The sequence below is a fragment of the Schistocerca piceifrons genome, chromosome 1, assembly GCF_021461385.2.
Source record: "Schistocerca piceifrons isolate TAMUIC-IGC-003096 chromosome 1, iqSchPice1.1, whole genome shotgun sequence".
Lineage (NCBI taxonomy): Eukaryota > Metazoa > Arthropoda > Insecta > Orthoptera > Acrididae > Schistocerca > Schistocerca piceifrons.
In genome coordinates this window covers 357,033,264-357,058,201 of record NC_060138.1, presented here as the reverse complement: position 1 = coordinate 357,058,201, position 24,938 = coordinate 357,033,264, and the positions used below count along the sequence as shown (strand labels likewise).

The 24,938-nt window shown below is 36.9% G+C and overlaps 1 protein-coding gene and 1 long non-coding RNA gene across 2 annotated transcripts in view; one reads left to right on the top strand and one right to left on the bottom strand.

Moving 5' to 3' along the window:
* The window catches only part of LOC124805330, a 26,747-nt gene extending 17,336 nt beyond the window's left edge, over positions 1-9,411 (top strand). The window contains exon 2 of the long non-coding RNA XR_007017441.1: positions 9,151-9,411. This is a non-coding gene — a long non-coding RNA (uncharacterized LOC124805330). The remainder of the gene's footprint in view (positions 1-9,150) is intronic.
* LOC124805320 (RNA transcription, translation and transport factor protein) lies at positions 9,315-24,938 on the bottom strand. Its single transcript, XM_047265843.1, has 5 exons — positions 24,747-24,938; positions 17,264-17,488; positions 9,920-10,015; positions 9,680-9,840; positions 9,315-9,595 (listed from the first exon to the last, which is right to left on the bottom strand). The coding sequence occupies exons 1-5, from the start codon at positions 24,805-24,807 to the stop codon at positions 9,392-9,394; spliced, it is 747 nt and encodes a 248-aa protein (XP_047121799.1). The 5' UTR covers positions 24,808-24,938; the 3' UTR covers positions 9,315-9,391.

Sequence of the window (24,938 nt, the reverse complement as noted above, 5' to 3'; positions counted from 1 at the left end):
ATGTTATTATCCCTGTAGTGATCCAAGACTTCTTGGCATTGCCTATATGACTATTTCTAACTACTTTTTTGGGAAAGATGGACTCAAATACAGACATGAATTCATTTAAAAATGAATTGTACTTTTTGTTTACATCTGTTTCCCTATAAACTCGGCTCCAGTCTATCTCTTTTAGGCTATCATTGAATTTTTTAAGGCCCTGTTCATTTATTATTCTAAAAGATTTCCAAGAATGCTCGGAACTGTTGCACACACTGATGTAATTGAGCCTAAGCAATTGACCACCATGATCAGAAAGGCCAGTGATTGGATGTACAGTGATCTCATTCCATGTAGACTTATCTATAAATATATTATCTATCAGACTTTTACTGTTAACAGTAATCCTAGTTGGGAAATCTACTATTGCCATCAGATTATAAGACTCCATTAAATGTACTAAATCAGCTTTACTATTGCTCTCATTTAGGAAATCAACATTAAAGTCACCAGTAATTATCAAGTTCTTGGACTTTGAGTACAGAATGGATAATAAAGAATCTAAGTGCTTAAGAAATACATTCAAATTCCCTGAGGGAGATCTATACAGTGCTAACACTACAGCCGTGAAGTCATTTACAGTAATCTCAACACCACATACTTCAATTTGTTGCTCTATACAATGGCTCTTTAAATCTAATGCATTGTAAGATATGTTGTTTTTTACATAAATTACCACTCCACCTTTTTCCATGATGGCTCTAGAGTAATGCGTTGCCTGACAGTAACCACTTAGTTGCAACCTTTCAATATCCTTCACATGATGTTCACTAAAACATAATACATCAGTATCTTTTATTCCTTGTGGTTCCTCTAACAGAACAGTAATGTCATTTACTTTATTACCAAGTCCTCCCACATTCTGGCGAAAAATCGTCATTTCTTTGGAATTAGAGACAGATCTAAACTTTTGCCTAAAAAATTATCGGTAGCTACAGACACAGTACATTCATTACTAACAATTTCCTGAAACATTTGAGTTTGAAACCGAGTCTGACTTGATGGTTGGAGCCATTCAAGTGCGATTGGTTCCAACTTTGGGGTACATTTGTGGACTTCTTCCAATATTTTTGTTTTTAAGAGGGTACCTAATGCTTTTTTTCCTGATCTGTTCAGGTGCATACCGTGTCTTGTAAATAAATCTCGTCCAAAACTGCTTACATCTACAACACAAGTATTTTTAAAATGCTTACACAACTTTGCTAACTTAGAGTTCGTTTGTGAGACAGCTTCATTTACACAGGACTGTGGAATTAAGTCATGTCTCTTTGGAATGTTCACAACAAATACCTTAGACTGATGAAGCGCCGATATTTTCTTCCTGAGCGACTGTATGGCATCATTCCCTTCGTTGCAGGCAACGTTGTTTGAGCCACCTATTAAGATCACACACTCGTTTTTTACTTTTTCAGGATCACACCCCGCTACAACTTCTTGAACTTTAGCACCTGGCTTCACAATTCCACAAACATCGGCAGCATTAAAACTGCTTTTCACTATATCAGCCATGCCTCTACCATGACTATCAGCGAAAATGTGAAAACGATTTGTTGATGTTTCACTCACAGCAGACTGGATCACACCACTGCCACTTTCATTGCTGTTAACTGAACGTTGTGGCTTTGGAAGATCAAACCTAACCTTTTTCCGATAGTTTATCGGCACACTCTTCTTACGATTGTTTTCACTTTCAGTGAGACTATTACTAGAACAAAGTACATCAAAATTGTTTATATTCTCGAGCCTCGAAACATTTGCTGTACACGAATTTTTAGTGCCGATTGTTTGACGCTTGTTGTGTACTACCTTCCATTCTGATGATTTATCAGCGTCATTTTGCACCAATGTAGCCATGTTCTCGCGAAAGTTTTTGTCCTTCTGTCTGTCTTGAAGCAATGGATCCATGTTTCGCTTCGACTTCAGTTCCATATTTTCGGACTTCAGGCTGTCGATTTCTATTCTTAGACTGCTGATTACACATTGTAAACTAGCAATACGCTCATTATACTTTAATAATTCACTTTTGCAACTTACACACGAATTTTTAACGGCTTCACTGTAACTTATTTTTGGAGTAAAATCGCGGATATCTACACACGCCGCCATCTTGAACCTATCATGAGTGTGCTGGGCATTAATGCGAGTTCATTCAGAATATCTATAAGAAGGCATGCCCAATGCAGGGAACTGAAACTTTTATAAGTGTTAGTTGGCAATCTTGTGAACATATTCTCTTGGAACAACAAACAATATATTACTATTTGCAGGAACCATGTTACTTTTTACACATGGGTGGAAAAGTTTTAAAGCGACAGCAAAAGTGTAACTGACGAACACTGCTTCAGGCATCTGGTAACAATATTGACCTAGGTGTTGCAAGCTCATACTGATTTATCTATCTAAGAAGAGCAGCAACTTTCAGTCGAACAAATTGCTCAAAGATATTGAGTAACTAGCCTTTTCCATACAGCTTCACTCGCTCTCTTGACCATATCTTCCTCCTCCTCCCTCTATCCACAACCTCCTCCCCTCTTTCCATCTGCACCTCCTCCTCTTCCTTTTCCAACTGCCCACTACTTGTATGTATATTCCACCTGCCTGATGCATCTCCCACTCTTCCCTTTCTCTATCCATCTCAACCTTTCAGTAAAGCAGACTATCTCTGCACCTATTGGAACAAGGAGGCTATAAACCACAAAGTGCTGGTACTCGTGAAGCCTCCTATTTCTGTGCCACATTTGGGAGGAGGTACTGGACATCACATATATTCTCTGTAAAACACACAAAGTTTGCACTTGCACTGAGCTCAGAAATAGCTGCAATAGTGAAGGTGATAAACCTGTGATGAATGTAAATGGGTAATGTGAGAATTTTTCTTCACTGAGGTTCTCTTTGTTTCTGTCCCATAAAATTAAGCATGAAGCTTATATTTGGGCCAGCAGGGTACATAAAAATGACATGAAGAATAACATTTTAAGTCCTATGTGGCTGTTTGAGGATAATACTGTTGTACACAGAGACGTTAAAGAGCTCGAAAAGAGAAATAAATAAAGGTCAAACATATAGCTGTTTGGCCATATACCAGTTATAGTATAAGCTGGATATCCGGCAGCCATCACAAAAGTGTAGGTCAGGGCAAAGCTGCAGACATCAGATGCATGAGATTTGAGATATACAGATAAATATGGGCATCATCGTTATGAGTGAAGCAAACAAATCACATATTGACTGAAAGGCTCAAATATTTGATGTTGCTAATTGAGATTGCTTTTAATTGTTATTATTTGAGGTGACTATTGAAAAGAATTTGTTAATTACAAGATAAATTACAAAAAATAACATTTTGAAATATTTTCTTATAAACAGTGATGATAATAAGTTTGCCACATCTGTCGTGCTGAATTCAAATTTCTCAGAGCAGAGAAGGAAGAAAAGAAAAGCAGATATGTACTAAAGCCTTAGCTTGCCTTTTATTCTTTTGTTTTTATTACATTGATCAACAAAGTATTTGTCCATAGATGATTAATATCATTAAGTAGGTAACTATTTACTGAATGCTCAGCTTAAAAACTTGATTTGGATGCATAGAGGCTTTTGTTAGATGTAGTTTTAAATAAACACCATTTAAACTGATAATAAATACCTAACCTACCTTAAATACAATGAAATATTTTGATTTTCTAACAGGTGCATTGGATGTGAAAATGCATCTGCAAACAAAACGTCCAGATGAATTCCAAACAATTAATAAAGGTACAGCCACTTTCATGTCCACATAGTCTTTAGCTATCTGTGGTACAAGTTCATCAACAGCAGCAGAAAAGTAATTCCTGCTGTAAAATGCCAATCCATACAAACATTCCCCAATAAATCGTTCCTTACAGCTATGACAGAATTTATGAAAAAAAATAGAAGAAACATTTTAACTACTCTCACGGTTTCTGTAACTTCTGATCATTGGACCTGTTTAACAATGTCAGCTTTCCGAGTTTCCCTGATCTCCTGAATTCTTGCTGGAACATTCTTACTATGAAGTATTACCTAGGTTCTCACATTGGAGAAAATGTAGTATAGGATCTCTGGCATATCATCCAAAGCAAAATACATTTACTCATTTGTGACAGCCGCAGTAACATGATAAAAGGTGTTTGAGTGGCTGCATACGATTCATTCACTCTAGAGGAATTTAACTAATACCCAGCCAGAAGTAGCTCAAATGATTGCACTGTAACACACTTCCAGCACTTGAGCTTGGCTCAAGAACTGTTGCCACTTCCAAAGGAGCTAAACTTACAAGGTCATCAGTTGGTGCAATATATCAACATATTGTGGGATTCTACCTGCTGGAACATAAACTAGCTCTGCCATTGTATGTGGCTGATAATGATACGCTTAGTAATTTGAAGGATCATCACTGGTGTTTGATGGAGCAGCACATTAAGATTTGGAAGCCCTCTTTTAAAAATACGTTCTGGTCTCTCCTGCTTATCGGAAGTAATACCATACACAAGTTGTGGCATTAAATAAGTATTTATGGAAGTATGAGACAGCACAAAGTACCCCCAGTTGCCACACACGAAAGTTAGATTATTCATTCCAGCTGCTTAAATGAAGATCCAAATTATTTTATTGCAATCTGTATTGACCCAAGATTAAGGGGGGGGGGGGGGGGGGGGGGGGGGGGGGGCGGTTATTGAGTTATTGAAACTGAAAAAGCTTGACAGAAAATCCTGTTAGAATTTTGAGTAGAATTTTCTACTGGCAGCAGTTGGTCTCCAATGCCTGTTAAAAGAAGTACAGGAGACAAAACTAAATCACCTGTGACTCGTCAAGCTCATGACACATTTTGGGATTGCTTTAACCGGTGGAAAATGAAAACAATACTTTGGTGTGACAGTCAACTAACATACGTGACTGCAAGTTAGATTGTTTATTATTTGAAGAAAGTTCAAATCGATCACAACCATAACCCTTGTATTTGGCCGTCAGCTAATGCAGTAAAGTACCTACCTGAAATTGACAATGTTTGCCAGAATTTATACGCAGCTGCAAGATATAGTGTGACTTTTCTTTGAAGCTGGTCTTGTTTTCTCTTAATGCAGAGAAACTGGTGTCCATTCACCAGAATTTCCTTGTAGTTCAGTATGAGTAGGTACTAATTTACTTTTTTTCATAAAAGAAATAATAAATAGTGTTTCAATTCTAAGACAAGGTTGTTTTACTTGTGAGTTAAATAAAGTAAATTTTATGAAATTTTCATCATTTATAGGAAATCCGGTAGCAACTGGATATTGACCTACTAACTGGTATTATATTGGTACAAGCTTGTGTACAGATTATTCCTTCCAATAATACATCCGTTCTGATAGTATTTCAGTTTCCTCCTATGATAAAGTGATTATTGATTGACAGAAGATCAATAGATCTTCCATCATTTCTGATGAGACAAGTTAAGCAATATCATTAATGTAAGCAATAAAGAAGACATCCATTTCAGTTAGTGGTATTTATGTGGCTATACAAGCACAGAAAAGAATTATACAACCGTTCATCACAGCCGATTGCCTTATCATTAGTTATTTTAATGTTTGCACATTTCTCAAATCTCTGAAATTGGTGTACTGAGGAACCACAGTTTTACTACTACTACTATTAATAATAATAATAATAATTATTATTATTATTATTATCATCATCATCAGTTCATAAAAGTAAATCAGCTGCTGTCAGTTTTAGATGTGAGTTATCAAGCCAAGCACCTTCCCTATTTTGGGATGTTCCAACCAGATACGGTCCTAGTTTACTACTTGTAACAACAGTTCATAGCATGAGGACATAACACAGTTCTTTTGTAACAACAGTTCATAGCATGAGGACATAACACAGTTCTTTTGTCATGTATCAACTGTACTTACGTTTTGTATAAAAAAATTAGCTTTTTGGAACTAAGAAAGTAGCATTCAATTGTGAAGTATATTAGTGTGGATTTGTTGTTTGAGATGCCTTACACCTAACAAACAGCTCTTATTTATATCACTACTGTAAGAATTAGTGTGAAATGTTCTGCGTAAATTAATTCAACTCAAGTATACTATTTTTGAATCTTTAAGTAACTGTTCATGCTCACTGTTCAGAAGCAAGTCATTGACCATCATCTGAAATATTTGCCAATGTAGAATGCAAAGTTATAACCACAAATGGTTTCCATTTCACGCTCGGTGCCTGTTACAGCAACCAGTAAGGAATTTCTTGACGTAAGACAGTCTTGGTTGAAAATTGTTTCGTCCTTGTGGGGGCACCTTCAGATTAACAAAAGAAGTAATGTGGTGAGTCTACATTTGTCCTTTTAATGCCAGAATATGGCATTAAGATAAAAATTATAAGAAATAATCATCCTATTGTCATTAGGCAAATAAAAAGTAGAAGGAACATAATACATGGTTGGCTCCATATTATTTGCCTATTGATGGTAAGATGAAAATTATAAGAAAACATTGTCCTAACGCCATATGCTGGCATTGAAGGACAGATGTCACTAACAACATTACTTCTTACATTAATCTGAAGATGACCCATAAGAATGAAACTAATCATTAGCCAATAAATAGATAAAACAGTTTGCAACCAAAATGTCTTATTTCAAGGAATAACCACAAATGTAATTAAAATACATCACTTAGAGTAAATTTTACAAAAGATGTTACATAAAATACAGGAGTAGATGTATCAAAAATAAAATAAGATCTTCACACAAAATATGGTGACACATACCACCCATCAGTATCGGAGCATAACTGATAGCACGACAACTTTACAAAATTTAATTGGTACCACTTGCCGCCAAGTGGCATGTGCGTATAGGACAGTGATGCAGTATTGTGCCCATTGAAATAGTTGAACAACTTTAGATTTCTTCTTTCATTATTTATATTTTTTAAGATAAGTACAATCCTTAAAAATAATAAGACAAGAGTATATCCAACTGTGCATATGGGCTTCCCAACACATCTGTGCAAAAATTCATTGGATTTTCACTGTGGTTTGACCGATCATTCTTTACTTTCCGAATAATCCTCGTACATACAAAAATGAAAATATATGGTAAAATAGTTAACCTGAGAGACATTGCATATAACCACAAAGCATGGCAGCGAATAGGCACGTTTAGAATGGGGAGAGGTGTCTTTATTGAGTGGGAGGTGCCCCTTCAATTAAATATTAAGCACATGAGCAGTTTTGTAGTAATCATTGGCTCAGAAATATGTGTGCATTTTTATAATTGTTGTGATATATCATTGCAATGACAAAAAAGTTGACCAAGGGCTATTATCATTAAAACATTCTTAAGGAAAACCATCAGCTAATGACACAGAAGTGCATAGCTAAGGCCTTATGACATATAATTTAAAAAAAAAAACCATAAAAATAGGAAAGAATGCACAAAATACAGTGTTATGCCCCATGTTGTGGTATTAGGATCTGCAGGCACAGTTGACATGTGTGAGAACAACGTTTTCTTGTATAGCAGCTTATTTTATCCTGTATAATGTACACACTGTTGTGTGTACTCTTATATTTTTAGCTTTATACTTGTATTGACAATATAAATAATAAAGAAAAAAATCTAAGGTTGTTCAACTATTTCTCTGGGTACAAAAGGGCGCCACGGACCTACACATGCATACCACCTGTGGCAAGTGGTATCAATTAAGCTTTGTAACACTGTACTGGTATCAGTACAGATTCTGAAGGGTGATACACACAATTCCATATTCTTTACAAAGAACCTCTTTTTTTTGTCTACTACTGTATTTTATGTAGAAACTTTTGTAAAATTTGCTCTAAGTGAGATATTGTTAATTACATTTGTGGTTATGACTTTGCATTCTTGCTTGATAGATATTCTGATGATGGGCAGAGCCCAAAATTGGTCCAATAAATCACTTCAGAACAGCAGAGTGAAAAATTATTTTAGTGACCTCTTCAGCAGTGAATAGATATTAAAGTTTACTTTATGGTCATACACCTTCTCCCTGATTTCATGTTGCACCAATACCATATTTTTCATTCAGAAGGCACAGTTTCTGCCAGAATGTGGAATATTAGCAATCTGTTTCTTCAGGATCTGTAATTATTGTTCATATCACAAGTCTAGCCAGTAATCAATAGTCCAGTTCGCATTGTAGTGAGCAGTAAACACAATTGTAAATAATTTTCTTCTAACCTCACTTCATATATTACGTTCTTCCATTTAAGTTCTTGTTGTGCTCCTCACAGTGGAACTAACGTGTGTGGATACCTAATAAAGATATATGCATTAAGTGCATTTTCAGGAACCATTATGATAATGTTACTGTGTGACTATTTCTGTAGAAAGTTCTGGTAGAATACAAATAATTTTTAATTAAAGAGACTACTCATCAAAATGCACAAATGTTGACTTATTGATACACGCACAAAAGAAAGAACCTGCCACCCCTTCCAGCAAATCCTCTCCCTGATCTCATCTGAGACTATCCCCAACAACACATCATCCACCTGGCATCTTGTAGGTGCATTAGTGTGTGAGCTTTATATATATATATATATATATATATATATATATATATATATATATAAATGAGGTGACTTACCGAACAAAAACGCTGGCAGGTCGATAGACACACAAACAAACACAAACATACACACAAAATTCAAGCTTTCGCAACAAATTGTTGCCTCATCAGGAAAGAGGGAAGGAGAGGGGAAGACGAAAGGAAGTGGGTTTTAAAGGAGAGGGTAAGGAGTCATTCCAATCCCGGGAGCGGAAAGACTTACCTTAGGGGGAAAAAAGGACAGGTATACACTCGCACACACGCACATATCCATCCACACATACAGACACAAGCAGACATAATTTTTCCCACGTGGAATGTTTCCTTCCATTATATATATATATATATATATATATATATATATATATATATATATTTGCAAAGAGCTTATTCATGAATCAAACAAGCTAACCCATTTTCCAGCTGCTTCAGTAACATTGGAAATTTATTGTTCTGCTGCTTGTAATAATTTATCACCACCACCACTTACAAACTAAAAAGTGTGTGTATTTTGCAGTGGCTGCAGTGCTGGGTACAGCAAGACTTTTTAATTTACCGCCCTTCAACAAATCATCACCAGAATAGATGTGCAGTCTTCATGGGACACTTGAAAACTGCACAAGTCTCATTTATCACTCATAAAAAGAAGTGTTTCTGAGACAATGTGAAGAACAACAAACATGCGGAACTATGCTGTAACATTTATTTTATCTAATATCAAAGAATAAACACAATGTAAACAAAAGAATTTAATTACATTATTTTCCAACTTTTCCAAGTTTGGTGTCAGTCTTTGGATTAGCAGTAATACTCTGTACAGCAACAATACATTCATTAATTTTGGTCTGAAGATCTCTTACATCATGTATGTATAGTAATCTCAAAATTTTTGCAGCCTGGTTCAGTACGTAATCTCCTAAGTCAAAACCAAGATCAGCTTCTTGAAATGGGAATGGCTTTCCCTGCAGGAAACAAAAGTTGCTTTCAGTCAGTACTTACTATGAAAGAGAATGCATATGATTCATGAAACTGTGTGTAAAACTAACCTTTACTATTACACTCTGTGGATTTTCCAATGCATCTGCAGACAGTCGCTGACAAACAACTTTACTGATAGCTTTTAGTGTTATAAGGTGGTCCGGGTGAGCAGTAACATTCAGCAATTGGGCTAAGGCATTCACACCCTTTTTAAAGTCCGGACTTTCAACTGTGAACCAAATTAGTGCAGTAAAATATAAATTTCAATTACAGTAAGTGGCTACATACAAGTTATTTCACATACTCACAATCCAAGTTATCCAGGGGATTTGAAGATATTACTTTTGGAGCACTGAGTTCTGGCTTTTTAACCTTTTCTGCAGTTTGATTCTTGTACTTGTCAACTGAAATATTAAAATTAAATATGTAACAAATTGTAGAGGCAGGTCTGCAAAACTAAGACATAAAAATCAACAGTTACACATATTACTGACACCAAGAAGTGTTAAAATGATCAACTTGCATCTTGTCTGAGGGAGTGTCACTTCAATTAATATATTTGCTGTGATGTTTCTGAAGGCCTGACTGATATTTCTCTAGGATGTTAACATGTTATGGAAGTCTGTCAGTTGATCATGAACATAGTACAGCAAGGTTTTGATACTGAAGTTAATGTGCTGATTAGCTGGTGCGCCTAGTGCCTGGGCATTTATAAGGTGGAGCAAATGTGCAGTATAAACACCTGGGCATTTATGCATTTTAAAGATTAACTGATAAATGGCACTTATAAATTGGACAGAAAACATAAGTATAGATTTTTAATGAGGTCAAGTCTTGTGGCAACATATAATAAAAAAAAAAGAAAACAAAAAAACTCGTTTAAAAGTAATACTTGAAATAGTTTATACTAAGTAAGTAGCCTGTAGGTTGTATTTTTACTTATGCTGTACTACTGCAAAATTATTAGAGCAAAAAAAGTCTATCCATAATGATTTTAATTAGGGATGAGTCATGTCTCAATTACTATTCCAGGAGACCAAGTATCGCTAATTCTCTAGTAATTGACTAGCATTGGAATTAAACGATTCCAGTGTCTTCGGCATCAATTCTTTGTTATTAAATCATCTTTACATTAGTGTTCTCATTTTACCTTCATGGCAGTGCAGCCATATGAAAGTAGGTAAAGAAAGGAGCACCGCAGAAAACTATAGTCCATTTCAAAAGTTACTACATCCGACAATAAAGCATTTTTTTCATTGAAAACAGTTTAATATTTGAGAATACATTTATTATCAAGAAACACATGCCATTCAGTAATAATTTTGCTATCATTAATCATTCATCAGCAGTATTCAGGAATTTGATACCGATTATAGGGTGTTACATTACAAAGCGATGATCGATGATGTAAAGACAATATGTTTTATACTGGCTTATCACTACACAACCATTCAACAGTGTGTGTGTGTGTGTGTGTGTGTGGGTGGGTGGGTGGGTGGGGGTGGGAGGCACATACATGGGGGAGAGGGAGAGAAGAGAACTGGTAAAAATAAAAAGGACATTATAAATGACAAGTGGCTGTCAAAAACACACACTATTCCTTGTTACAGCAAGTTGGAATGCTAGGAAGAAAAAATGGTTCTCTCTTCTTTCCCTTTGTTCTTAGTAGTAAAGGCAATGAAAGACATACCTACGAGGGTTGAAACTTAAATAGTGGCAACTAATTAGTCATAACCGATACAAAAGAGTTACATGTTTGCACCTCTTATTGTCCTTCAAAGTAGTCACCAGCGTTGAGTAGAACCCATTGCCAGCGATGTGGAAGACGTAGTATGCAGTTAGCAGAGCCTGATCTGTTGATGGTGTGAATGGAGTGGTCTAATGCCTATAAATCTCTGGAACAGTTCTGAAGCGAATGCCACTAAGTGGTTCCTTCATCTTCAGAATCAAATCAAAGTCATAAGGACTTAAGTCGTATTACTGTTCATTTTTGGAGCATCACCTGCGACCAGCTTTGTGAAAGAAGCCGCGACACTTTCTGCACAATCCAGCCATCATTTTGCACGACAATGCGTGGGCATATTCTGCGCAATCTGTGGCTGCTCTGTACTGTACCATCCACCATACTCCCCGGACTTAAGCCTTGACTGATTTTATTCTGGAGATGAAGGAACCACTTTGTGACATTCGCTTCAGAACTGTTCCAGACATTCAACAGGCAGTAGACTGCTCCATTCACGCCATCCACAGAAAAGGCCCTGCTAATGGTATACTACGCCTTCCACATCGCTGGTAACAGGTTCTACACAATACTGGTGATTACTTTGAAGGACAGTAACAGGCGCAAACATGTAACTCTTTTGTATCGATTGTGAATAAACAGTTGCCACTATTAAAGTTCCAACCCTCATGTTTAAATTTAAACATTTACTAACTTCTAATATTAGGAGTATCATCCCATCCCTTATTTTAATTGGTAAATTATCCATTCTAGCAGTAAAAACTATAAAAAGTACTTTTTTACATAAATGCGCCAATTTTGGGTATTTAAAACTGCTTTGAGCAAATTCCCATTTGTAAATGTCCTGCCCACTGGGCATTTGCCTGGCCCAAATCACTAGGTACATCACATAGTAGTTTTCAGTTATCATTAATCTTGGGTAGAGACTGAATTTTGTACATACTGAAAAAAAGATGAGCCTTGAAAAACAAGTTATCCTCAATACATTGCATTTCGTATGAGGTAACTGCCTCACTAAGTCTGTTTTTCTACAATCAAAAATTTTGATTCAATGGGTTGCTTAAGATAACAGTAACAGTGCAGGATTCAGCGAGTAAAGTGACAGTAATTCTGCAATGACCACTAGGGATTCTTTGCTTTTTCAATCCACATCCCATTGTCTACATACAAAGCCAAGATGATCAGATCATTTCCACATTTCCCAATGAAAATATGCATACCTGCATCACTCTTTCTGAAATCTTCAAGAATTTACAAAATGTTTGATTCCAACAATGAGAAGTCTGCTTTAAACTGTACATTGATTTTTTTAAGCTCGCATAGATATTCATTCTCATCCAGCATCACATATTGTGGCACCTACATATAAATTTCCTCGGTTAGTTTCCTATATAGTAAAGTGGTCTTTAAATCAAATTGCAACATTTCAAAATCTTATGCAGTTGAAATCATGAGCAAAGTGCATAGCGAGTCATATGTCACTACCGACGATAAAGTTTTGTTATAGTCTAGTCCAGAGCATTGAGTAAAGCCTCCAGCAAGGAGTTGAGATATACATCAGGAGCCAGTTTTGGTTTTTCGTGCTTGAATTTTGGAAATCTACTTTGGATTCATCATCTGTGGGTATGTTTTGACACGGTGAGCCAAGTGTCATTCATTTGAAGCACTTCGATTTACCCTTCAATTGCACATTTCCATTTTTCTTTGTCTGAATCCAAGATTGGCTCTTTAAAAGCATTTGGCTCAAGACAATTTAAATAGTTTGCACTTCACTTCTGGCTCCTACCACATAGTCCATAAGACTGTTGCTGATCTTCAAGAGGGTGTCCGGAATCTCGATCTTACTCTCCTCCTACTTTTCTGTCATCTTCAGCTTGTGGCTCAACATTATGTTCTCCATCTTCGCCATCAGTTTCCTCAGTGTTGGGGTGCAAAATTGAGAACAAATGATGTAAATCAGCACAATCCTGCTTTGAAATGGGTTTACGGATGGTCATGATTCCTTCAGTGAATTCATGCCACAAGATGCAACAATGTTCTTGTTTTGTGCACCAAAAAGTCTTTAAATACAAGATTCTCCAGATACGTTGTCCATCAGCATTACAAAATACTTTGCACCAACAAGTGATTCAAACTGTATTGGTCCGCATACATCACTGTGTATAAAAATGCCTATTTCTGAATTTCTTGCTAAAAGATAAACGGTGAGACCTTCCATACTGACGCACTTCACAAAGAATGACGTCACAACAGACATGCTTATTCCCTTGATATGACTTGTTTTTATTGAATTTGCTATCAATGTGACATTTATATGACCCAATATTTCATGCTACATTTGAGGTTATTTGTGGTCAAAAATTCACATCACATTGTGTGTTTGGTACAAACAATGTTTTACACGTCCCGTTTTCTTTTTTGGACAACAACACTTTCACTGCGATAAATGTTTACAAGCTTATCTACAAAGCTCACCTTAAAACCTTTTGCCACACAAATATCAACAGAAAAATTTTTCCTATTTCTGTGTCATACCGCACATCATCAATTCGTCCACATTCCCAATGCCCATGTACAACTTCTTCTTCTTTTTAATTGATCTGATTCGCTTCTGTCACATTTACTGTAATCTCCAAGTGAAATTTCAATGTTCTGACATTTGTGAATTTCACTAAAACATTGACACCATGTTGTTCAATTGCTTTCCTTTGGAGATGAGCCACTCAGGCAGTTTCAGAATCATCTGCTGATCCCTGGACACACTGTCCCAGGTCATGTCTCAGAACATTTACGAGGATCTTGGCCATGATTGCTATGTCTGATACGGTTACACCCATGTCCTTGAGTTGACAGTCAATGTTCATGATTTGTGTGATATGCCGTGAGTGACACTAGAGTACTAGCCTTCATTTGGTACTCATGAAAGTTTTACATGAGAGACAGTTTGTTCGCATTGAATGGTTTTCGGTGAATCATGAACAATTTCTCCCACATTTCATGAGCAGTAGAGCATGTTATAAAAAATTCAAGTTGCAAATACTCCACCATGGTTGAAATGCACTCTCTTTTAGCCACAGTATTCCAAGCAGACATTGTCAAAATCCTCAGATTTTGCTCTCTGGCCATCCACCACATCTCAAATGATGTAGTTGTCGAACAAAGCCAGAATTTGAAATTTCCATAGTTGCAAATTTGATCCTTTGGATTTCACTATCCTTCGAGATACCTTCATCCAACATGGCACAATAAACGATGCACGAGGTGGCTCAAACACGTATAAAAAAAAAAAAATAAAAAATTAAAAAAAAGTTGTCATAAATTTCTGTCTGAAATTCTGCAATTAAACTGGGCCCACAACCTATTAAGGTTTACAGTATTAAAATTCTGATACAGGAATACAAATTAGGAGTTTTTATTAAGTCTTCATGCACAGCAAAGTGCACTGAATGGCAGACAAACAATGAATAAACCAATGGGGGCTACATCAAAAGAAATGCGACTGTAGTGTCATCAATATCTTAGGTAGTGAGATTTTAAAAGCAAAAATAACATTTCAGTCTCTACATCTACATCCACATACATCCTCCACAAGACACAGTATGGTGGTGTTGGAGGGTACCTGTACTACTACTACTACTACTACTACTACTACTACTACTAGCATTTCCTTTCCTGTTCCACTCACAAATAGAATGAAAGAAAAATTATTGTCTATATTCCTCAACATCAACCCGAATTTCTCTTATGGGTCCTTACATTAAATGTATGCTGGTGGCAGTAGAATTGTTCTGTAGTCAGCTTCTACATTTTCTAAACAGTAGTCCTTAGAAAGAATGTCGCCTTTCCTCCAGGATTCACATTTGATCTCCTGATGCATCTCTGCAATACTTGCGGCCCTCCACTGAATTGCTTCAGTATCTTCTTTCAATATGATCTGGTGCGGATCCCAAACATCGAGCAGTACTCAATAATGGGTTGCACTGGTGTTCTATATGGGGTCTCCTTTACAGATGAACCACACTTCCCTAAAATTCTCCCAATAAACCAAAGTAGACCATTCACCTTCACATCCCTACATGCTCGTTCCATGCCAAGTTTGTTTTGTTTGCAGATGATACAAACATTGCAATAAATAGCAAGTCAAGTGCAGATTTGGAAATTGCTGCTAATCAAATTTTCACAAACATTAATAAGCAGTTTTAAGCTAATTCACTGTCATTAAACTTTGAAAAGACCCACTATATGCAGTTCACATCCTGTACGAGGTTTCCTTCCAGCATGTCTGTAACATATGAAGACATGCAGATCGAAGAGGTTGAGAGTGTTACATGGGATTACAACTTGAAAATAAATTCCCCAGAATTGCTGAAGCGCCTAACAATTCTGTATTTACAGTGCAAATGATATATATATAAAAAAAAAACAAAGATGATGTAACTTACCAAACGAAAGCATTGGTATGTTGACAGCGACACTAACAAACACAAACACACACACAAAAGTCAAGCTTTCGCAACCCACGGTTGCTTCATCAGGAAAGAGGGAAGGAGAAGGAAAGACGAAAGGATGTGGGTTTTAAGGGAGAGGGTAAGGAGTAATTCCAATCCCGGGAGCGGACAGATTTACCTTAGGGGGAAAAAGGGACAGGTGTACACACACACACACACACACACACACACACACACACACACACACACACACACACACACACACACACACACACACACACACATCCATCCGCACCTATACTGACACATCTGTATAGCTTTGATAGCTTTTGGCCACATTCCTAAGTAGGAGTTTGTAATGACATGAGCTACTCATTGCACTGGAGAATAATATGGATGAGTACTGTAGTCGAGTTGGTGTATGGAACTCCATGTCGCCTTGGTGTGACAGCTTTGTGTGCCTGACTCAACCAATCACATAATGCAATTTTGTACATTTCTAACTGTCAATGCCTCAGTGCTGTCACAGTTACACAGACAACTACTACTTTTCCCTGCAGTCATTAATTCTACATAGCTGAAAGCTGGCAGCAACACTGCTAGCTGTGAGGAATCTTCTCATGCTGACTCAACTACAGTAAACTTTCCAAATAATTTTGAACAGCTTACTTTGGGGCAATGAGCAAACCTTATCTCGTAAACAGTCAGTCCCCACTGATCCGCAAAATTTCAACTTGACGTTCAAGCAGGAACCAGACATTTAGTTCACTGAATTGCAGCAGATGTCCAATGTGGTATAGCCATAGGCAGTGTGATGACCTCTAAACAATACAGGATTCGGTACCCATAAACAGAGCTCCCACACCATTGGTGGAAATACCTGTTAATCTCTCTCCTACTGCAAATGCAATTTAAATGCAACTTTCCCCTCACAACAGGATGAGGTGACAGCATTTAGATGCAGTGGGGTGAATAAATTTCAGAAAAAATACATTCACTTTCGATCATTATCTTAGTGTTCAAGCAAAGACAATTAACAGTACAGCAATTAATCTGTTGCACAGTCTATCAACCAACCATTTCCTTTCGGGAACTTTTTGTACAAGCACAGCTGCCTGCTTTCCACTTTATTTCTGATGTACCAACCTAACATTCTGCACAATAGTGACTAAAAGGATAATACACATATGTTTGTGAAAACCATTGGCAACTATAAACATTATAAACTGACAAAATGCAAAACAGTCTTTTAAAATATCATGCAAATAATTAGCACTGTATATGTATTCAATGAAAGGTATTAAGCTCAATTTCATTAAAGCAGTATTTTATGTGCTTGGAAGACACGATAATACAAGAAAGGGCAATAGATAGGTGTGGCAACATTTCTACTTAAAAGAAAAGAAAAACCCGGCAGACTGTGTGCAAATATGGACCTAACCTGTAAAGCTATTAATACATACCATTGTCAGCATATTCAACTCTAACAGAGAAGCTCAGCAGCCATTCAAGTTGTTCTGTCATTTTTTCACTCTGAACTGGACATGCTAAATCATGCAAGTATTGACAGAAGGAATTGTTCCACTCTGGAGAGTCCACATCTCTCAGTCCCTTTCTATCTTCTATTTTGTAATGTCTTATTTTCTGATCCTCCAGCCACAGGATCAGGCTCCGACACTCTCTTTCATCTTAAAAGAGAAACATAGAGTTAAGGGTCTTTGCAACAAATATTTAAAATGGATCACACATTAAAAAAGACACACTAGTGCTTCTATATTGGGTCACAAAATACATTAAAAAGGACACACTAGTGCTTCTATATTAGGTCACAAAATACAACACTAAACTGTGAAACGGATGCCAGTCTCAATCACCACATCGCTCTCCAAGATATCTTACTGTGCCATCAGAAGAGTCCTTTAGAAGAAGAAAATCTGTCTATATAAAGCAGTAGGGTTTTCATACAATGTGCTTTACACCATATATTCCTAAAATTTGTAGTCAAGCTTTTTATAACCACATTTTGTTTTCTTGAATTATTTGGCTCCCTTTCTACTACTTACGTCTACTAATCACTTGCCAAAATGGATGCACATAGAAAAAGGGATAAAAATCAGATTAACCGAAGTGTTTGAAACTGCTTCACCAATTCACCACACACCTGTCACCTTCCAACCTAATGTAGAACAACACTGATGCAAAAAGAACATTGTCAGTGTTCTGTTTTCTTTCTTTTAGCACTTTTAGGGTGCAACAACGCCATACCATCAATACCCAGTACTGCTGGGTTTGATCTGAAGTTGAACACAATCAAAATAGTGCTACCTAAATAACTACACAAAACATCATGAAGTTGACAATTTTAAAATACATAACAAGTAATGCTGTGCAATGTATAGAAAAGTAATACAACAAGCAAAGCATTATAGATCGTATGAGAGTAGATTTTACGAGGGTGTGAAGGAAAATAATGGCTTCCAATTTTTTATATGAAAACTATAACAGCTTTTTAAATAAAACAATTATTATTAACATTTTAAATCTTTGTTCCTCATATCTACATACTTATTTCTCAACACAGTCACCCTCGGAATGTACACATTTCTCCCAACGAAAGACCAGTTTGTTGATGTCATCACTGCAGAATTTTTGATGCTGTTGGCAGAGCCACAACCTAACCTTCTGCTTGCACTGCTTCATCACTAACAAAGAGAAGTCCCCAAAGGTGTTCTTTGTGTTTTGGAAACAGGTGAAAATTGAATGAGGCAAAGTTGGGAATGTACATAGGATGATAAGGACAATGAAATCAAGACGATGGATTGTTTCAGATATTGCAGCACTTGTGTGTGGACTGACATTGTCTTCTCAATGGAGAAGGTGCTCATTGTGTGGATGAACTCCTTGAATTTGAAACTCAATTACAGCACGCTGTTTCTGTTGCACACATATAATTACGTTACACAATGCCATGTTATGTGCTACATTCGGAGCCCACTAGTTGCGAGGGCTGCAAATACATAAACATGAAGAATAAAGATATAGAATGTTAAAAAAGTTAAAGAGTTTTCTCATAAAAAATTCAGAGACATTACTTTTTAGGGCACCCTAATACATAATAATCAATTAATGGAGGAATCTAATAATTATGTGAAAGGCATTTTGAACTTAAATTGATAACAAGCAATATACTGTTTACAAAAATGAAGTGACATTACATCCATAAAACATATTAAATCCTACAATGGCTTTTTCACTAAAATAACTGAGGACCTAATAAAACAACAAGAGCAATAGAGCTAGAAGTTCTTATCAGTATTATATGAAAGTAATAAAAGCATCAATATTTCTCCATGAAGCTTTACGCATTAAAGTGGCTACAGTCATAAAATAAAATAAATAAATAAATAAATAAATACTCCATAGGCAATGACAGAATACTAGACTTTATTTTAATGAAATTGTGGGAAATACATTACAGAATCATTAACTCGTACGCGCTCTATCATTCATAAATATAGAGAACAACTACGGGAATATACATCTCAACACAAGCTTAAAATCATTAATGAAGTAATGGGTAGGTTACCTTCATTTTATTTTTCTTGTTTATATTTTGTGCCCATCACAACTTCACAGTCAGGCAATAAAATTCTTGTAGAGGCCTATTTGCTCTTTCTCAATTAGTCCACACTGCTTTGATTTTTAAATTATTATAAACTGTTTTTACACAGTACAAAACGGATAGGGACTGTGCTTGCTGTGTACAGACATTAGGAGAATTGGTCCCTGCCTGTAAACAGCTGGAAGCTGCATTGGCTGGGGTCAACAGACTTCACGCTATTGCTTTGCACATATACACGCAGGAAGCCATAATCGTTTAGTGCTGTTGGTATCCTCTGGAAACCCCGTTGTCACAACATTTTCCAGTGCACATCTAACCATGGTGTCTTCACTGAAAGGTGCATGGTGGACAGTGGTGGGTTCATGTATCTCTGGGTGGAGTGTGGATGTGAGAACTGGCCACACAGCTGCCCCTCTACTAGTCAGCAATAGGTACAAAGCACTACCCAGTGTTGATAACACATCTGGCCCACCATAAGATGCCTCAACTGTTGGGCCAGTGGGTGATTTTGCTGGTAAGTTTGGACAAATGCAAAACCAGATATTCCAGTCAATAGAGCTCCAACATTAGGTGGGTACTGCAGCCCCTCAGGGAAATAGCAGGCAGACCAGAAAAGAAGGCCAGTGTGGACTTGATAAGTACACTGTGAGGTCCCACTCGGGATGGGGAGGATGCCCAGCTAGTGTCTATTGAATGTGGTCCTCTGGTTTGAAGCCAAGTCAAAGGTCTAAACCGAATGCTCAGTCAATTCTGCAACAATATAGGAAGCGCTACTAGGGGAAAAGTTTAGTACGAAATAAGTATTCTGCAGGTGCACCCACAGTAAAGTATTGAAAGTAACAATGCCAAGATATTCCTAAGAAGAGAGTTGATTGAACCCAGAAGTTAACAGCAACTAACTCCTAAATTCAAATTCAAATATATATCACAAGGACAGGTTAGACGCCAATGGTGACAGCGTATTTACTGAAGTAAGGAATTAATTTTCTACCACCTTGTGGGGTTGTTATGGATTCTTAATGTAAAATAATCTGGGTGAAGTTAAACATCAAAGCTGGAAGCTGGGCCAAATATGTTAATTGGAAGCTATTAAACATCACCTGCATTGGAAGCTGTAGTGGCAGAGGGCTTCAGAGAGAACTTGCAGAGTATTGTGAATAAGCTTCCTGATTATCTTATTGTAATGGGGGATGGGGACTTCAATTTCCTGGCTGTTTATTGGAAAGAGACACAATCAAAACTGGTACTGGAAACAGGGGGTTTTGTGATGTTATTGTGAATGTCTTTTCTGGGAATTACTTCAAGAAACACATCTGAACTTCTGAAATCAATTAACACACAGGAGTGCATCAGTGATCATAATTTGTAATAGGATGAGTGAGTGATAGTGGTACTACTAGGAATGTAGTAAAAATAGGACAATATTTTTGATTAGCAAGAGAAACAGACTACAAATTACAGAGTGTCTGTGTAGTCAACATCCAGTATTTGGAATGTAGGAGATGAGGTACTGGCGGAATTGAAGTTGTGAGGATGGGGCGTGAGTCGTGCTTGGGTAGCTCAGTTGGTAGAGCACTTGCCCGCCCGTGAAAGGCAAAGGTCCCGAGTTCGAGTCTCAGTCCGGCACACAGTTTTAATCCACCAGGAAGTTTCATATCAGCGCACACTCCGCTGCAGAGTGAAAATTTCATTCTGGATCTGGTACTCAGTTTATTTTAATTTGTATGGATAAAGATGTGGAGCAAAAATGGATAAAATTGAAAAACACCTAAGATAAGTATGTGACAGACAATGTTTTTACAAATGGGAAGGACACACAGTGGTTTAATAGCTGTGTTAGACAGTTCATACAAAACCAATGAGAGCATCTCAAATTTAAGTGAAAAAAATCTAGCTGGTAAATAAAAGCTGAACAAAGTAAAAATGAGTGTAAGGAAAGCAATGAGAGTTATGTTGAATGAATTAGAAAATAACAACTGAACTGATTAAAAACCCTACAAAGGTTTAATGTTATGTAAAGTCAGCACGCAGATTGAAATCTATGTCGAACTGTTCAGTGACCATACTGGCAGAGATGGAAGATTACAGAGACAAGGATGAAATATGGAATTCAGTCTTCCAATGCCATTTCACTGCAGGAGGTCGCAATTTGGTTTCTCCTTTAATTCAACGCACAAATGCTAAAATAGCAGATACTGAGATAAGTCATGGAATAGAAAAAAAAAAAAAAAAACTGCAACTGCTTCATAGCGAAAGTAATCTAGAATGGTTGAGATAGGTGTAAGATTCCACAGAGACTACTGGTCCGGGAAAGAACTTGCTCCCCCTCTAACAGCAGTTAACTGATTGTCGCTGGAGCAACAACAGGTACCTAGAGAACGAAAAAAGTGCAGGTCATCCCAGTTTCCCAGGGGGACAGTAGATCAGATGCATATATAGGCCTATATCACTAATGTCAATCTGCTGTAGAATTATGTAACATGCTTTATGCTCACGTATTATTGAGTCTTTGTAGAATGAAAATTTCCTCTATAAAAACCACCATAAATTCTGCAAACACAAGCTTTTCAAAACTCAGCTTGCTCCATTCATCCATGAAGTCCAGACCACTGTAGAAATCAGCACCCTCATTGACAAAGTGTGCCTTTACTTCAGGAAGACATTTAATACAGCTCTGCACTCTCTCTTGCTGGGAAATAAAGAAGACATGTGACTGGAATCAGGATTTCCTTGCAGAAAAGAAGTCAACAACATGATATTCTTAATGGTACGAAATTGACAGATGTAAAGATTATTTCAAGAGTAACCCAAAGCAATGTGACAGGACTGGTACCATTTACAATATACATAATGGCCTAGTGAATAATGTCATAGGATCCATGACACTGTTCACAAATAATGCAATTGCCTATAAGAAGTTAGCAATGGCTTAAGTCTGTGACAAACTACAGGAAGACCTGCAAGGGACTGACGACAGCTGCAAGAATTGGCTGATGACCCTGAATGTAAATAAATGTAACATGCTGCATATAAATAGATGAAGAAGTCCGCTGCTGTACAATTACACTATTGGTGTTAAATCACTGAGAGCAGTAAATACCATAACATGCCTACAAGAAACCATTCTACAACAGTGGTTCCCAACTGACACCATTATTCCTGAGTGTAATCAGACGTTAGTTTATAACCCCTTTCCTCCAACATCAACATTAGCAACAAAGTAAACTTTGGAAGAGGAGGGGGAGGAATCCTCAACCAGGTACATTTTTAAAATGATGGAAGAGACACAAAATTTAGTTTATATAGATGCTGTGTTAAATCTCAAACTAATGAGTCAATTAGACAATTGGTACTGCTTAAATCTAATGACTTGCTTTATAGAATTATGAATTCTCCATCCACTATGAGTGCTACCTGTAACTCCTTCACAGAAAAGAATGGTAACTATCCAGATTGAGGGTTGATACTTGTTAAAAAGCTTGCTTCCCCTGTAGCACTCTTATCTCTCATGACATTTTCTTTAGACACACCCTGCATCCCTATTTAAAAATCAGATAAGTAAAAATATGTGACAGTACTTATGTTTACTACTTGTAAATCACTTAGCTGCAGTCTTCTTACCTCTGAACTGACAAAAATGGGAAGACTTTGGGCTGTCAATGCATTGCATTTCATTACTGCCACTAATAATAATAATAATTATACAATGTTGGCCCTCAGCAGTGTGGTCACCATTACACAGTTGCTGTTGTGTTGTGCTGTTAATTAGTTCATTTATTGATGTAAAGTTAATAATGAAACAATTTCCGGTCTATTGTGGGAACTTGGCAAAGTCATTTTCATTAAATATTTAAGCATATAACACCCCCCCCTCCCTTGATTTTACTGCCATGAACATGTACTACATATGAGTAAGGGTGGACTATGTGAGGAAGATGTTCGCACATTTGTTTCATAAAATGTAATTCCCACCACATTGTGTAACATGTTAATGCTAGTTGTTTCTGGTAATTTTTATAATCAGTATTAAAGTCTCACAAAATAGTGATAATAGTAACAATCTTTTTAAAAAAAAAAATAGTTTCTTGCAAGAAATTCAATTCAACTTCTGGTTGTTACCCCCCAGGGGGTAATTGCCCTCGGGTTGGAAAACAATGATCTGGAGTGACATGAAGTGGAATGACCTAGCCATAAAATAAATAGTATGAAAAGGATGCCAGGCTCAGATTCATAAGAAGCACCTTTAAAAAATTTAATTCATCTATGGAAGTGGTTTCCAAAATACTTGTTCAATGGATCTTCAGTCTTGGATCCTTACCACATTTAAGTTATGTTACTTTCGAAATTCTGGGAAGAGTTAGGCAAGGTATTACCTCCTCCCATATACATGTTTCAAAATGACCACAATGAGAAAATTCGAGTTACTACAGAGATATAGGAGCAATCATTATCTCCATGGCCCATTTGTGAATGGAATATAGAACGAGGGGAATAATAGATAGCGGTACCAGAAGTACACAACACCACACACCATCGCGTAGCTTGCTAAGTATAGCTGCAGATATAATGTGAGGAAACATAAGCAGGACATCATTTACGAAGGCTTGGCATACACATACAATTCATACTATTATATTCATTGCAATGATAAATTCTTAAACAACTACTGCGCATTAAAATTAAATGGTCTCTTATGCTACCATGAAAATAGGCAGCATTCTAACCTACTTTCGATTAAATGAAGAACCTTTTATAATCACAAATATGTTCTGTGTTTTGATGTACGGGTTGGGTTGGGTTGTTTGGGGAAGGAGACCAGACAGCGAGGTCATCGGTCTCATTGGATTAGGGAAGGACTGGGAAGGAAGTCGGCCGTGTCCTTTCAAAGGAACCATCCCGGCATTTACCTGGCGCGATTTAGGGAGATCACGGAAAACCTAAATCAGGACGGCCGGACGCGGGATTGAGTCGTCGCCCTCCCGAATGTTTGGTGTACGCACTCCATTTAATTAACAATGGAAATTAACGAAAGGAACGTAGATAGTAAATTGGAAAAAGTTTTTACTGAAGTAAAATCTGTACACATTAAGAACTTTTTTATGTTGTTATCACAAATCATAAAACACAGGCTTATGAAAAGCTGTTTTGTGTAAAATTCTTAACAATGTCGGCTAAAGTTGACGCTTGCAATACGTTCGCGCTACTTTCCATGGCTGCGGCTATTGCGAATTACAAGATGTCAGGATATTAAATCATAACTGAAACATGACTGATGATGACACTTTGCAAAACAGCAAAAATGCGTTATAGCACTACTTACTAACCATTGACGTTAAAATCCTTGACTGGATACTCAAGAGCTGCAAGCTTTCTCTTAAACATCATGCCGAAGGTGATCTCCTAAGGCTAAGGCTATCAATAAACAGTTTATAATAACACACTTCAAAATTCAACATTCACACACCACTCGCCGTCAATGCAACAACATTTACAATTCCTGTGCAAAGATCATAGCA